The 14,368-nt window shown below is 38.9% G+C and overlaps 1 protein-coding gene across 1 annotated transcript; it reads right to left on the bottom strand.

Annotated features, from left to right (window-relative positions):
- Positions 1 to 436: 436 nt before the first annotated feature.
- Positions 437 to 13,853, bottom strand: LOC307124797 (cytosolic phospholipase A2 gamma; the record flags this gene model as incomplete). Its single annotated transcript, XM_079814244.1, has 11 exons — positions 437 to 594; positions 677 to 842; positions 2,942 to 3,096; positions 3,188 to 3,265; positions 6,493 to 6,621; positions 6,716 to 6,763; positions 6,849 to 6,914; positions 10,921 to 11,061; positions 11,144 to 11,246; positions 13,464 to 13,665; positions 13,762 to 13,853. 11 exons carry the CDS (start codon positions 13,851 to 13,853, stop codon positions 437 to 439), a joined length of 1,338 nt encoding a protein of 445 aa, XP_079670370.1.
- Between the last annotated feature and the right edge of the window lie 515 nt (positions 13,854 to 14,368).

Raw genomic sequence — 14,368 nt, 5'->3', positions numbered from 1 at the left:
TGTCTAAAGGACCTTATTTTTAAGAGCACTTTATTAATTAATTGGAACAGAAACAATAATGGACAAGAATACAATTTGTGTAAAAGTAAATACAATATTTTTACTCATACTTATACTTAATTAATACTTGTAATCCAATGTTATTGTTGTATATGTAATGATCAGCTGAACATCAAACATGAAGAAACAGATTGCAGGAACATTCTTAACATTAAACAGAAATTAAGCACAACTTTACCAACCTCTGGTGCTCTTATAATGGCACACAAATCACATTTGGCAGAAAAAGTAATCAATGTAGTAAGTGATCAATGTTAAGTGACTATTAAAAATATAGAAAACAAAATTAAACACTATTGTTAAATCATCAATGCAGATCTATTTAGTCTGTATTTAGATACAGAAGAGAAGTAACAAAGTGTTAAATTTAGTCATGTTACGCCTGGAGCCCAATGATCGCACGAATCTCTTCCACCACTTTTGCTGCATTGTTTGTGATGTTTTTTCCAGCGACCTCCATAAGGTCAGTGATCATCTCAGCGCTGTAAGAACCTTGAAATGTGCTGTATTTGCTCCTCCAGGTCTCAATTTGATCTGATAGAACAATAACACACTTAAATCAGAACTCAGTTGATATCACAGTTGTATTCAGGACTACTGTAAGATTTGAACTTGCCTCCACAGTTGACCACATTAAAGAGAGGGATGTGTATCACGGTTGGAGCGCCTTGGCCTTTGAACACATAAAAGTCCTTCGGTTTCTGTAAGTCCTCACTGGGAATGTTGACCTCAGGGAAAAGGAAGTTTTGTTCCCTGCACATTTTAGCAGCTCCTTTCACAGTCTGCAGTGAAAAAGCAGTGCAGCATCACTCTGTTAAAAGCATTGCAGCCAGTAACTCGCAATTCTGAGAAAAATAAAGTCGCAATTACTTTTTTTTTTTTTATTATTCTATGGTGGAAACAAGCTTCCATAATGGGCAGGTGGGGCAGAGCTCCAACAAAATATTCATCAAACATAGACCTCTATTTATACACTGAATTAAATGTGTTCAGCATTCTGCAACAAATATTTTTCGAATTTTCTATGAGTCGTAAAGTGAGCAGGATTACTATTGCCCTACTTATTTTCACATTAAGCTGCGGCCACACTAAATATTTTTCACACTAAAGACACGGCTCCGGGGGTTTAATAAAGACCTTCTGAACCCAAGTGGCACGTTTGTGTAAGAAAAGTATCCATATTTAAAACTTTATAGACTAAAATATCTAGCTTCCAGCATCAGCGGTAGCAAGTCGACTTATGGTGAAAGAGTAACCCTTGACCCTTGAACCCTTGACACATGAGTATTGATGAACGCAGAAGCGCAGAGAAGTAGAATTTTTAAAGAGAAATTGCGGAGGATTCCAATATAAGAGAAGAGGGGCTTGAGTTTGTTGCCCAGCCCGATCCACGAGAGGCGTCAAAGCTTGAGATGCTCCTGTACATCACGTCATTGGTTACTCTTTTAGCGCATGTCAACTTGCTACCGCTGACTGCCTGAAGGTAGTTATTTTAGCCTATAAAGTTTTAAATATGAATATGTTTCTTACACAAACACGTCACTTTGCTTCAGAAGGCCTTAATTAACCCCCCGGAGCCGTGTGGAGCAGTTATATTATGGATAGATGCAATTTTATGATGGATAGATGCACTTTTATGGACTTCATAAACGAGACAACAATCACTGCCATTATAAAGCTTGGAAGAGCGAGGAATTTTTTAATAAAACTCAGATTTTATTCGTCTGAAAGAAGAATGTCATATACACCTAGGATGACCTAGGATTGTAATTAAAGGGTTAGTTCACCCAAAAATAAAAATTCTGTCCTTAATTACTGACCCTCATGTCGTTCGACACCCGTCAGGCCTCCGTTCATCTTCGGAACACAAATGAAGATATTTTTGTTGAAATCTGATGGCTCAGAAAGGCCTCCATTGGCAGTAATGTAATTTGCTCTCACAAGACCCATAAAAGGTACTAAAGACTTTGTTACAAAGTCCATCTCACTACAGTGGTTCTACAATCATTTTATGAAGAGACGAGAATAGTTTTTGTGTGCACTGTGCAAACAAAAAATCAAAATATCGACTTTATTCAACTTTATTCTGGGCCTCTGACGTGAATATGGTGTAGAGCACAGTTCGGGCATCCATGAATTGCACAATTTAGACCCATTTTGAGCACTACGCCAAGACCTAAAACACAATCAATGTAGAATTCAACAGCTTAGATACGCCGCATCTTCCTTCTGCTTGTAAACAAAGCTCTTCGCTTCCGGGTCATGTGTCAGAACACCGGCTCTACTCTCGCGCATACATCGTGGTGCTTTGTGAGTTCACGTCTGAGGCCCAGAATAAAGTTGAATAAAGTCACTATTTAGATTTGTTTGCACACAAAAACTATTCTCGTAGCTTCATAAAGTTATTGTAGAACCACTGTAGTGAGATGGACTTAATTGTAATGATGTCTTTAGTACCTTTTATGGGTCTTGAGAGTGCAAATTACAATCGGGCCAATGGAGGCCTTTCTGAGCCATCAGATTTCAACTAAAATATCTTAATTTGTGTTCCGAAGATGAACAAAGGTCTTACGGGTGTCCAACGACATGAGGGTAAGTAATTAATGACAGAATTTTCATTTTTGGGTGAACTAACCCTTTAACTGTCAGTGTTGTTTTAATTTTTATTCTGTGTATTTTTAGGTTAGTGTGTCATGAAGAAAAAAGCAGCAAGATTCCTCAAAAAAGATTCCTCCCTTTGTGAAGAAAGTCATACGGCTTTGGAACAACACAAGGGTGAGTGATTGATGATTGAATTTACATCTCTAGGGAAACTATTCATTTAAATGAGCTTATATGAGAGTATGTGCATTATTATATTAGAGAGAATTATATGTAATGCCTTGAAAGGATCGCCATCACTGAAATCCAGGGAAATGATGAGGTGAATGTTTCTCTCTCTTCTCAGCACTGAGGCGTAGGGTGAGTTGAGCAACAGTCCAGCGTCTTCATAGTCTCTCATCTCACTTTTCAGGAGAGCGGCAGGAACTTCCGTATCTGACAGTATTTGAGTGAGAGATCACAGCGTGAAATGAGTCACATTGAGTCACATTTATTATTCACATTGAATTGCCAAATCTCTTCTCACCTGTCATGTTGTGGAGAAAGTCATATTTCCTGCCCCAAATCCAGTCAGCCATGCATCTACAAATGCTCAAGCAAATAGCTGTACAAAAAAGGTTCATTAGTTAACATTAGTTAATTACATCAGTTAACATGAACTAATAATGAACTTCACTTTTAACGCATCTTTGTTAATGTTAATTTCAACATTTACTAATGCATTATTAAAGTCTTGTTAACATTAGTTAATGCACTGTGAACTAACATGAAAAAAAACATGAACAGCTGGATTTTTACTCTTAACGTTAACAAAGATGAACAAATGCTGAATAGAGGTTGTTCATGGTTAATGTTAACTAATGCATTAACTAATGTTAACTAATACAACCTTATTGTAAAGTGTTACCAAAAAAATAATAGTTTCTTCAGTGGTTCTTAGGTTCCTTAAATGGTTCTCAGGATAGTTTTTGCCTGTATAGGGTTCTTGAGTAACTATAAGGCTCTTTGGAGATTCAAAAAGTTCTTGATGTTTCAGTTTCTTCAGATCAGTGCAGGCCTTGACATTAACTTTTTTATGGCTAGTAATACTATGGCTAGTGGTTTTCCAAAGTTATTCAGCGTTTTCACTGCATGGCCACAATTTAGTTGTTGGGAAATGTGTTGTTGGCTATATGTAAATGAGCACTGTACACACCCAAATCAAATATATAACATGACAGGTCATCAAATAGCTCTGATGAGGTTGTGTGCGAAGATCCTTAATCTAGACAGAGAAACACTATAACAGTTGTTTGTCTGAAAAAAAAATCAGTGTTCTATCAGCTATGACATATTTAAATCTAGCATAGCTATTTTGTGTATGAGCCCATACAGTAGCATAGTATATATTCATATTTTCATGTGATTTGACAGTTTATTTTATTAAATATCAAAAATCTAAAAATTGTGCATCATACCTGACACCCAGATGAACACTTTACATTTGGTTTTTATGACTGTAAGTCGTCATTTTCAAACGTATACTTAAGTGCTTTTGCACAGAATGTACGAGGCAAAATAACCACAATATTAACAAAAACAATTATATAAGACTGCGCAGTTTATTTGTCAATCAGATGCGCGAGGAATTATATAGCAACAGTAGGCTCTCGGCCATTAATCTGTGCTCTAGGTGCATTTTCTTTCAGAATTATCATTGGATTATGGAAAGAAAAAAACAGCATTTTATTTCAAATGAAAATAAGAACCTCACATATCCATCTGTTATCGTACGTAGATCAAGCAGCGATCAAAACCTACCGTTGAGGACAACATAACCGTTTCACGATGTAAGCTAAAATTATGTTTTTGGGTGCAAAATGTAGTAAACTTGTCCAAGATGCAGGATCACAGAAGGAAACAATATGAATGAAAGGTAGGTTATCCAGATTCTTTCCCACTGGCTGTGAGGTGAAGACCACATGTCCCAAGAGTCTGCGCTCAAACATGTTACATAGTGCAGCTTTAATGTCTAGCCCTGGTGACATCAGTGTTTTGTTTTTGTTTTAGCTTTAAAGAACTAGTAAATCATAGCTGGTTTTGTAAAGAACCAGAAAATTAAATGTTCTTGGAGATTCAGAACAGATTGCATCTGTTCGTCTTTGTCCTCATCTTTCATGCTATTTAGCGTCACCCGGTTTTTGGCTTCTTTGCCAGATTATTGTTGGTCGCTCCATGCTCATGGTGTTATCTCTTGTCTGTCCTACACTAGTCCTAGAAGCCTCTAATCTAGTCTAGTCAAGTGTGTCTTGTCGTATACATCTCACCTGTTTTCTGTTCAGTACCCTGAATGTCTAGGCGTCTTGACCTTCTGGACACTGTCTGTGGTACTGAGCACTTCGTCTGTCTGCCGTGATAACACAATCTCTGCCTATGACTGAGCACTTTTCCTGTGTTTCCTGATCGTACTTTCCTGAGTTGTTCTCCAGATCAGCGTCCATTATCAAACTTTTCTACCAGTGAACAGCAGACTGCCTAAGTTATTTTGTGGCTGAATAAATTCAATTTTTTGTTTGGGTCCTCTCTTCCTTCTATGACAAAATTCAGTTTTTTTTCACAAAAAGTGTTTCAAGATAAATTATACCTCTCTAGGGTCCAAGTAGAAAGTTTGGGCGTTAGGCATTAAATCACACTGGTTCAAACTGAAAGCTCAGTTATGGCTATTTAAAAGTTTTAAAAATTAAAAATTTATGCTGAGTACATTGTATATATCAGTTCAACCTACCGATCGACGAGAAATTTGAACAACTAACAACATCTAAATCTTTGCAAACATCTTTGGTGTACTCCTTCATATACTGTTCTGCAGCTTTTTTATCATGGATATCCAGTTTTCCTGGTGGAAAAATCATCGATTTCTTGGGTTCAATGTCTGTGGAAAGATGAGAACATGAAAGTGAACACACACACACACACAAAGCAGTGGGCAGCCATTTCTGCTATGATGCCCGGGGAGCGATTGGGGGTTAGGTGTCTTGTTCAAGTGCACCTCAGCTGTGGGTAATAAGAGCGGAAGAAAGCGCAGATGATTTCTGAACATGATTTCTGCCTGAGTCCTATAGGATTGCTTTTCATCGGCATTCATGGCGTCATCAAACTATGCCTTTGTTATCGTTTTGAATAGGTGACCTCTAGCGGCGAAACTTACATACTGTGCCTTTAATCAGCTTCATCTCATGTTTGTTGGCAGCATCCTGAGCTATGGTGTGCCTGCATATCAAAACCACACCTATTTGCATTTGAATTATCATCAGTCAACTCATTGAAACAGATTTGGCGGGTTCAAATCAACCTGGATTTTTAATTTAGAGTATAAATTTAAACCTTAAACACAGGTTTAATATTTTTGCATGTTGCCATTTCCATTTTCGCTGTTGCATGAATTTGTTTTTAATAATATTTAGGTAACACTTAAGAATACGGATCCATCATTAATGAATAACTACACAGGAACAAATAAGTAATGTACTATTAACACAAGAAACTCTAAGTTGTGCCAAGTAACTACAATTTTTTTCATAACTCCCAGAGGACTACTCAGAACTACTATATACAGGTTCATAATTAACACAAATAATGCATAATGTGACAACTATGGACAGTAGATGACATATTTAATTTGATGTGAATGCGAGGCTGTGATGGACATACTGTCCATTCAATGGGTTTGTTTGGCAATATCAGTGGAAATGTACAATAACCTTTCTTTGTTTGTTTGTGTATCTTCAGAAATTATCTTTTAAAAATGTAACCTTTATATGTGAATTCTAGCACACTTTAGAAAAGGTTTACCTTTCAGCAGTGTTCTGATGGATTCATCAAGAGCAGAAGGATCTCTGCCTTCCAAAACAGAGATATTCATGTCCGCCAGGTCCAAGAGCACCTGGAAACTCTTGTCTACTGGTGGGGAGTCTGGATGTTCTGAAGAAAACACGCATTGAACAAACATGAACACACTGAAAAAAATGTATCAACAATTTTTACTACATGTAACTTATCAGTAGAAATGTTTTACCTTCCCCCATTTCATCAAGTGTGTGTTTTCTGAAATGGCTTAAGAAATCTGAAGAAAAGAAAAGGTTCATTTGACAATGATTTGACTGTCAGTTTTAGGCAGAACAGATTCTTCAGAACAAATGCAGCCTCACCTTTTATCTTTTGCCAGATGAATTTCCAATTCTCCTCTCCATCAGCTAAAGCGCTGCCGCACAGAGCTGCAGAAAAGCACACTCGCTGGCAAGGTCATGACATTACTGCATTTTTCGACATTAGTTGCCCTGTCAGGAATCTTGCCATTTATTTATATAGCATGATAGAAAATAGATTCTAATTGCAGTTAGATAATGTGAGCAACACTTCAATAGCTGCCACAACCCGATGCTGTAAGAGTGGACTCCTGCAGATGGTTCAATCTGCAGGGTTGCCAGAAGACTAAAGAAATGTTATCAGAAAGATGGAAGAAAACTGTACATTTCTCGTCTATTTCCACCCACTGCAACTTATACCAACGACGGAGATAAGCGCAGTTACAATAGCAAAATATGTGGGAGAGCGTTGCTATAAGGTGACTATATTGTATTGCAATAGGGAGCACTTCAAAGTCAATACCAAATCAAAACTAGTTAGCACAGTATTCGTAATAGAAAGGATTTAATGACAAAATCTGGTTATGGTTACACTTAAAATAGTTTCAAAATTGATGAATGAGATGATAAACTTATGCCATTAATCGTACACAGCATGAATAAAATGTTACCTGAGGGATAGAGAGAGAGAGAGAGAGAGAGAGAAGAAGAGACCCCAATGACCTCAAGAGCCAGAGAGTAAGAGAGCCAGAGAAAAAGAGAGCCAGAGGAAAAGAGAGCGAGAGCCACAGTTCCAATCCTCTTTTATCTATTCCTTGACCATGTGACTGAAACCAAATGTATTCTTTTAAACTGACCAATCAGACCAAACTCAAACATAACATTCAAACTGACCAATCAGACCAAACTCAAACATAACATTCAAACTGACCAATCAGACCAAACTCAAACATAACATTCAAACTGACCAATCAGACCAAACTTCCCCCACTGTAAAGGTGTGGCACCTCATGTGGCCTACAGGCCTGTCTTTTGTCTTCCAGGCTCTTCTGATAAGCAAATGTGTTGACAACAGTAAAGCAAATTTCTTTGTTGGATTTCAAATATCAAATATCTTTGATCATTTTCAATTCCTTCAATGCTATAGTCGTCATATTTTTAACAGTTTTTAGTATTTCTGCAAAGCTTTCCCTGTAGGAAGTCGAATGAGTTTGAAGACTGCCCAGGAATTTCTTAGCCCCTCACTGGATAGCCTATAATATTTAATAAAGTGTTTCATTGCATGCAATCAGTTGCCAAACTTAACATTGTCTGGCGAGCAGAAAGCAGGAGGTTCAGTATAAGAGAAAATTATATGAAATATTTTTGCCGTCAAGGTCACAACTCTGTATCTGGGTTTGCCATTTTTCCCGATCTCGATGTGAAGAATCCAGCATCATATTGTTTTCTTTTATGGCCTTATTTCATTGACTTATTTTTTCACAAACCACGCATAAACGTAATTTTCTCAAAACTACAAACTCTTACACACATGCTGCTCACATATTATTGTAGCAGAGTTTGTGCTGACAGAGTAATCAGACTTTAGCCATGATAATGTTACAAGTAACAGAAATAAGCAGAAATGTCAGGGCATGTCAAAACACCTCCAGGGCCTAGAAAACAGCTCAGGGTTCAGAATCTGCTATGCCCAGTCAGGCCACTAGATATCTACGTCCACAGAGCCACCCAGTGGAGAAAGTCAGACTCCAGTTTTTTGTCTGTTTTGGGTTACCCATAGCCTGACGTCGTCATACTCAGATTCTAGTCAGAATATGAGTCTGCTCCTGCTCCACTGGGCTGTGATTATGGGGCGTGTTTCATGCCAACCAGGAAAGACCTCAATTGGATACAACCAATCAGAGCAACCGAGCGACGCATATTTGTCAACAGAACTCAACTGCACGCACGCTGGAAGAAGTAGAAGAAGAAGATGAGTGTAAACGATCTTTGCCCGTGTTGTAAAAAGAATTTAAGGATACACGGCAACACGATCATCATTTTTGAGAGAAATAGTAAAGGTGAATGCATATACAAACAAGTTTAGGATGAGAAGGAATTTAACCCAAGCGCTCTTTGGTGATGTGGATGATTATTTTACTGTTTATCATCTGTTCATCATCGTATAAAGCCCGTCCTGACAATTTCATTAGTCCAAACAGCTCTGGTTAGAGCATAGTTGCTCCACGACGGATCAAGTCCAGATTGAATTTCCTAAACTCAAATGTTGTGGGCGGGGCTAAATTCAGCTGGCATCCAGGCTAGGTTACCCAAGAAGGGGTGCCCAGCCTCTAAGCAGAGCTATTTAACTTGCTTTTGGGGTAGCCGGTTAGCCTTCACCAATGGATATTCGGGCCCACTCCACCCAGAGTATGGCCGATTCAAAAGGTTCCCTTCAATATATTTGTGATGTTGCAGGCTGTGGGTTTTATGACCTAGATTTGGCTCCACTCCTGGGTGCTTTCGTCTTAAGCTTGGTTTATACTCGTGCGCGCAGCAAAAATGACGTCATTGCAGAGTGGGCATTGAGTGCATATCGCATGGGCATTTTTTGTAATTTACATGCGGAACAGTATTGGAAGATGCACGAGTTCCAGGCAAATTTGACCGAGCATGACGTCTCATTTTACATTTACATTTATGCATTTGGCAGACGCTTTTATCCAAAGTGACTTATTACAGGGACAATCCCCCTGGAGCAACATGGAGTAAAGTGCCTTGCTCAAGGGCACACTGGTGGTGACCGCTGGGCTCGAACCAGCCACCTTCTGTGTATCAGTTCCATGGTTTAACCCACTGGACCACCATCTCACACCGTCTCATCACAACGGAACCCAGTTCGCCCGTACAAATTAGTTGCTTATATTTACAAAATGGGCCAACAATAGCATAATAAGCCTTTTAAATGAACATAAAGGCCCATGTTTAATAACAAAAAAAGTTCACAAAACTAAATGAAGGTTTAGAGAAATTAGAAAATATTTAAGAGATCGCTAATTTAGTAGTAGCCTATACATACGTGTTCTCATATCCATATTTATTTTTTCTAATGTCACAAGTAATATTCTCAAGGTTTACTGAGTTTTACACGATTTTTACATAGTTTTTGGTGAAGTGTACTCGAATAAATATCGTCACCTGTACATTACTTCTTCTCACTGCTGTTTCCTGAAGATTTAGAACAATTACTCCGAGTTGCCCTCTGTTGTTCAAAGAATAGTACAGCGGCGAGCACGTCAAGTATAAACGCCTCATTCGTTTGGGGAGGATCGCTCGCAGTCAGCAGAGGCTCACACTGCGGAGCCAGGCCAAAGTATAAACAAGGCTTTAGTGTGCGCAACAATTTCACACAGACAGGCACTTGCTAGTCCTAGGTTCCCACAGCGTCTCGTGCAGCTTGAGTTCCTTTGAAAGGGAACATCTCAGGTTACGTCTGTAACCCTGGCTCCCTGAAGAGGGAACGAGACGCTGCGTCACCCTGCCAATGCCATCCTCCCTGCATGCCTGTAATAGACTTGCTTCAGCCTATCAGAAGCTAGCACCGTTTGTTCCGGGTATGCTTTATTGTTTCCTGGTCGATGACGTCACCCACCTATGACGTTTCGTCATGCCATTAGACTTATTTACACATGCTTCACAATGCAACCATGCAGAGGCGTTCCCACGGCATCTCGACGCAGTGTCTCATTCCCTCTTCAGGGAACCAGGGTTACAGACGTAAACTGAGGCATTTAGTGTTTTACATTAACCACATACATTTAAAAGAAATAAGTCATTAAAAGTGTATCACAAAAAAAAAAAGTGTTCTTGCCCTATAGGTAGGATGTTCGTTTTCCTATTAGTGGGGCAATATGGTCCTGTTTTGAGATGTTCCATTTTGTTCACTTACTTAAGCAAATGTTTTCATTTATTTCTCCAAATAATATATTGGACATGATAAACTTAACTCTAAATACTCAGCGTGCTGTTGAAATTGATGCCTAAACTATTTTTGAGCATTTCTAGTCATAATGTTGACTTGTTTTGACTTGGAAATGAGCACTACAGATCACTGGCTCAGTACATCACAGAAACTATTGATCTGTAAGTTTGTTACCTTGCAGGTAGAGCATGTCGATTTCAGGCTGCTTCTTCTTCACAGAGCCTTTTTCAAACTGACTCCCAAAGTCGGAGACTCCCACAAAAGCTCCAAGGAGGGAATAACCTGCTTCATGTGGAGTGATCTCGAACCAGGGGTCTGCAGGCAGAAACACGTCCATATAACAGATGACACCAGCACATTTACTCTCTGTCTCTTTCTTTCACACAAACACACTGACCTCCTTCCTTTTGCTGCTTGCTTTGCTTGTCGATCATTGTGTAAATGGGAAACGGGTCTTTACTCTGCTGGTTCCACTGCTGTGTGAGTGTGTGTTCATTGGTCTATAGAGGACATTTTTGTAGAGGAGACCAGGGACAATTAGAACAATTTCTCCAATCACAAACACAAACCAGTTCAAGTGATAAAACTTACTCAACAAGATATCTCTACTAGGAAAAGTATTTAAAGTAAAGGCTCTCACTGTAAAAAAAATAAAATAAATAAAAATCTCATTTTGGGTTCCTCAGATCGCTAGACTGGGTAATCATCTCTGAGGAACTTTGAGGAAATGTCCACATGTCCCTGCAAGAACTCTAAAAAACTGTCAATTGAGGTTCATTGAGTTCACAACAGGATATTGGGGGTTCTGCCAGAACAAAAATGGTACTATGGACTTGTTGAGTACATTTCAACACCATTTCATTCTCATGTATGCTTAAAGGTGCCCTATGTAACTTTTCCGTCCGCTAGAGGTCGCCTATTCAAGACAAAGTTTGATGACACCAAGTTTGAGCGCAGAATCTTGGGACATGTCGTCTTCACCTCACAGCCGGTGGGAAAGAATCGGGATAGGCCTCGGGCAGAAATCATGTTGATGGATGTGATTATTAGCGTTACTGTAGTCTGAAGCAGAGCAGGAGCGAGTGTTGTGGAGCTGAGGAACCACTGGAGCGATTGTTAATGAGATGAACGCAACACACGCCTCGCGAGCAGCGGGACTTTTATTATGAAGCCACAGTCGCCGGCGCCACTTCTGCTCCTCCGCTCATGAGTGTGAGGTAACACAGCTCTGTTGATCATATTACACACATCTGAGTGTGTTGATGATGGGATGACGTTACTCTGTGCGTTCTCTCGCCGGCTGCTATGACACTTGTTCACACTGCAGTGAGAGGAAAGCATTTCTGCAGAGTAAAACCACAAACCGAGAGGAACGCAGATATGACGCAATTGACAAGCGACTCCTCACACGGTTCCTTAATAATAATAATAATAGTTTGTTACATTTATATAGCGCTTTTCTAGGCACTCAAAGTGCTTTACATAGAACGGGGGAATCTCCTCATCCACCACCAATGTAGCATCCACCTGGATGATGCGACGGCAGCCATATTGCGCCAGAACGCCCACCACACAATCTTATTGGTGGAGATGTCCTTGGATAAAATAGCAATTTTCTCACGATTTACAAATAGTTGGAAACATTTGGGATATTGTAAGTACTCAACTGAAAACCTTGTGGTTTTTGGACATTTTACTGAAAAATGTTACATAGTGCAGGAAAAGGAAAAGAAACTAAGTGAAAAGAAACTTCATTTCATTAAGTGAGTCATTATTTGATCTTTCCAGTATTTTTTTCTTCTGTTATCTCTTCAGTATTTCATCTCTAGGTTGTTGGTTAAAAGTAAACATGAATTACTGCTTTAACTATCACTACAATAATACAGTCATGACTGAGAGGTCACGTGTCTCATGGAGTGATTTTTGCATTAAACATTTTATTCCTAACTGCTAAAAGAATTAATGCCATATAAAGACTAATCAATAAAACGTAATAAAGCTGTAAGGTGGATATTTTTCTTTTAAGTAATTACTCAATGTAATATTTTATTATATTAGTGTTGTACTTTTACAGTTCACCTACTTATTTGATTAGCAACCTAGAAGTGTATAATCTAAAATGTTTAAATGTTATTTTACATATGTATGTTTATTTGAAATCTCAAGGTTAAAATTATGAAATACTTATATTACAATCTATTAAAAATATTTGTGACTATGCACCTGTCACAATCACCAGTGAGAGTGCCCATGAGAACCACCTGAGGGCACTCCACTCCAGACTGTCACTCCATCAAGGACTACATCTCCCAAAATCCTTTGCCCGGACTCTTCAACACCCATTGATTACATCCACCTGCACCCCATTACCTAGTTAGCTCACCCTATATAAAGCCTGTTCATTCTGTCAATCATTGCTAAGTCTTGTTTAGTGTTTCTACTGCAATTCTGAGCGTTTCCCTGGTTTCATGTATCTTGGTCTTTGATTACTTGCCCGTTCCGTGGATTACCCTTTTGACTGTCTCTCCTGCCTTGTTTGCCTGTTTGGACTGCTTTCCTGTGTATGACCTTTTTGCCTGTACTTTTGACTACGATTGTGGATTACCCTTTTATTAAAAACTGCGTTTGGATCCTCAACCTTCTGACTCAGAGCAGTACGTTACAGCACCTCATAAATCATGTAAGTCATGGAGGCTGTGTTATGAATAGTTACAGACCTCTTTCACAAATGTTGTGACGACCATCGCTGCCCAGAAGTCAGTCAAACTGAAGATGTCTTTCTCATTGTAATATTTCTTCAGTTTGTCATACGCTGTTGTCCAGCTGACTCCAGAACCGTTGAGTCTCTGGACGATCTTGTCTTTCACAGCCTTTAGTTTGGTGGACCAGTCTCGTTCCTGATATAAGGAGGCCATGCACCTTCAGAGGAACAACATATGCTCTCATTTTTGACATTCAACCCGTGTGTGTGTGTGTGTGTGTGTTTGTTTGTTAGTTATTTCTCAGGGTTTGTACCAGGTTGATCCAGAGACTCCACTCAAATAAAGGACAGAGTCCAGTAGTCCCACTTTATGGAGCTGAACCATTGATCCCAGCAAACCCACCATGGCTCTTTGTCCTCCTCCAGATCCCAGTAATGCAATGTTTGGCACTTTATCCTGAAACACACGGTTTGATTTTTGCAAACATTTGATGTTCAGCAGCTACAAAACCAATTTTTGTTTTTGTTTTTGTTATTGCAAGGTGTAGCCAGGCAGATATGAAGCATAAGATGTTTTACCTCACTGCAGTGTATCTTGTGGCTCTTCAGGCATTGATGAACAGTTTTTCTCCTTCTGAGACTAAAGCCCTTCTCATTGTTATTCAGAGAGTGTTTGATTCTCACCTCACTGCTGCAGCGACAGACAAATAATCACATACTGCTGTTTAATATATTTGAATTTCATATGTTTTTTTGCTTGAATCAGTTTGTCTGTATTGGCATGTGGGGCCAAATATTCATCCAAACATAGACCTCTATATACACTGAATTAATAATAAATTATAAATGTGTTATAAAAATATTTTTCTGATTTTCTATACTATTTTAAGTCATAAAGTGAGCAGGATATATTAAAATGTA

This window comes from Gobio gobio (genome assembly GCF_949357685.1).
Source record: "Gobio gobio genome assembly, chromosome: 4".
In the NCBI taxonomy this organism is placed as follows: domain Eukaryota; kingdom Metazoa; phylum Chordata; class Actinopteri; order Cypriniformes; family Gobionidae; genus Gobio; species Gobio gobio.
The sequence above is the reverse complement of the archived record's forward strand: the minus strand, read 5'-3'. Positions and strand labels throughout refer to the sequence as shown.